Source organism: Octopus bimaculoides, unplaced genomic scaffold (genome assembly GCF_001194135.2).
Source record: "Octopus bimaculoides isolate UCB-OBI-ISO-001 unplaced genomic scaffold, ASM119413v2 Scaffold_151412, whole genome shotgun sequence".
Lineage (NCBI taxonomy): Eukaryota > Metazoa > Mollusca > Cephalopoda > Octopoda > Octopodidae > Octopus > Octopus bimaculoides.
In genome coordinates, this window is record NW_026411877.1 from 1,085 (window position 1) to 1,545 (window position 461).

At 48.6% G+C, this 461-nt stretch overlaps 1 protein-coding gene across 1 annotated transcript in view; it reads left to right on the forward strand.

Annotated features, from left to right (window-relative positions):
• The window catches only part of LOC106881232 (heat shock protein 68-like), a gene marked incomplete at its 3' end in the record, with an annotated part of 1,528 nt that extends 1,073 nt beyond the window's left edge, over positions 1 to 455 (forward strand). Inside the window, 1 exon segment of the mRNA XM_014931542.2 lies at positions 1 to 455. This exon segment is cut by the window's left edge and continues 19 nt beyond it. Coding sequence (XP_014787028.2) covers positions 1 to 455 — 455 coding nt within the window.
• Between the last annotated feature and the right edge of the window lie 6 nt (positions 456 to 461).

A 461-nucleotide genomic window follows, 5' to 3' on the forward strand; every position in this document is an offset into this window, starting at 1 on the left:
GAGCACGCTTCGAGGATCTTTGCAGTGACCTCTTCCGATCGACTCTAGAACCAGTTGAGAAAGCTCTGCGAGACGCCAAACTCGATAAATCCAGCATCGACGACATCGTGTTGGTCGGTGGATCGACACGCATTCCCAAAATCCAGAAATTACTTGCCGACTTCATGCAAGGAAAACCCATCAACAAATCCATCAACCCAGACGAAGCTGTCGCCTACGGAGCTGCCGTACAAGCTGCTGTTCTGTCTGGAGACACGAGCGATTGCATCAAAGACGTACTACTTGTAGATGTAGCACCGTTATCTCTTGGAATCGAAACGGCTGGTGGTGTGATGACCAAACTTATCGAGCGTAACAGCAGAATACCGTGTAAGGCATCCAACGTATTCACTACGTATTCAGATAACCAGCCGGCTGTTTCCATTCAGGTGTTCGAAGGAGAAAGAGCAATGACAAAAGAC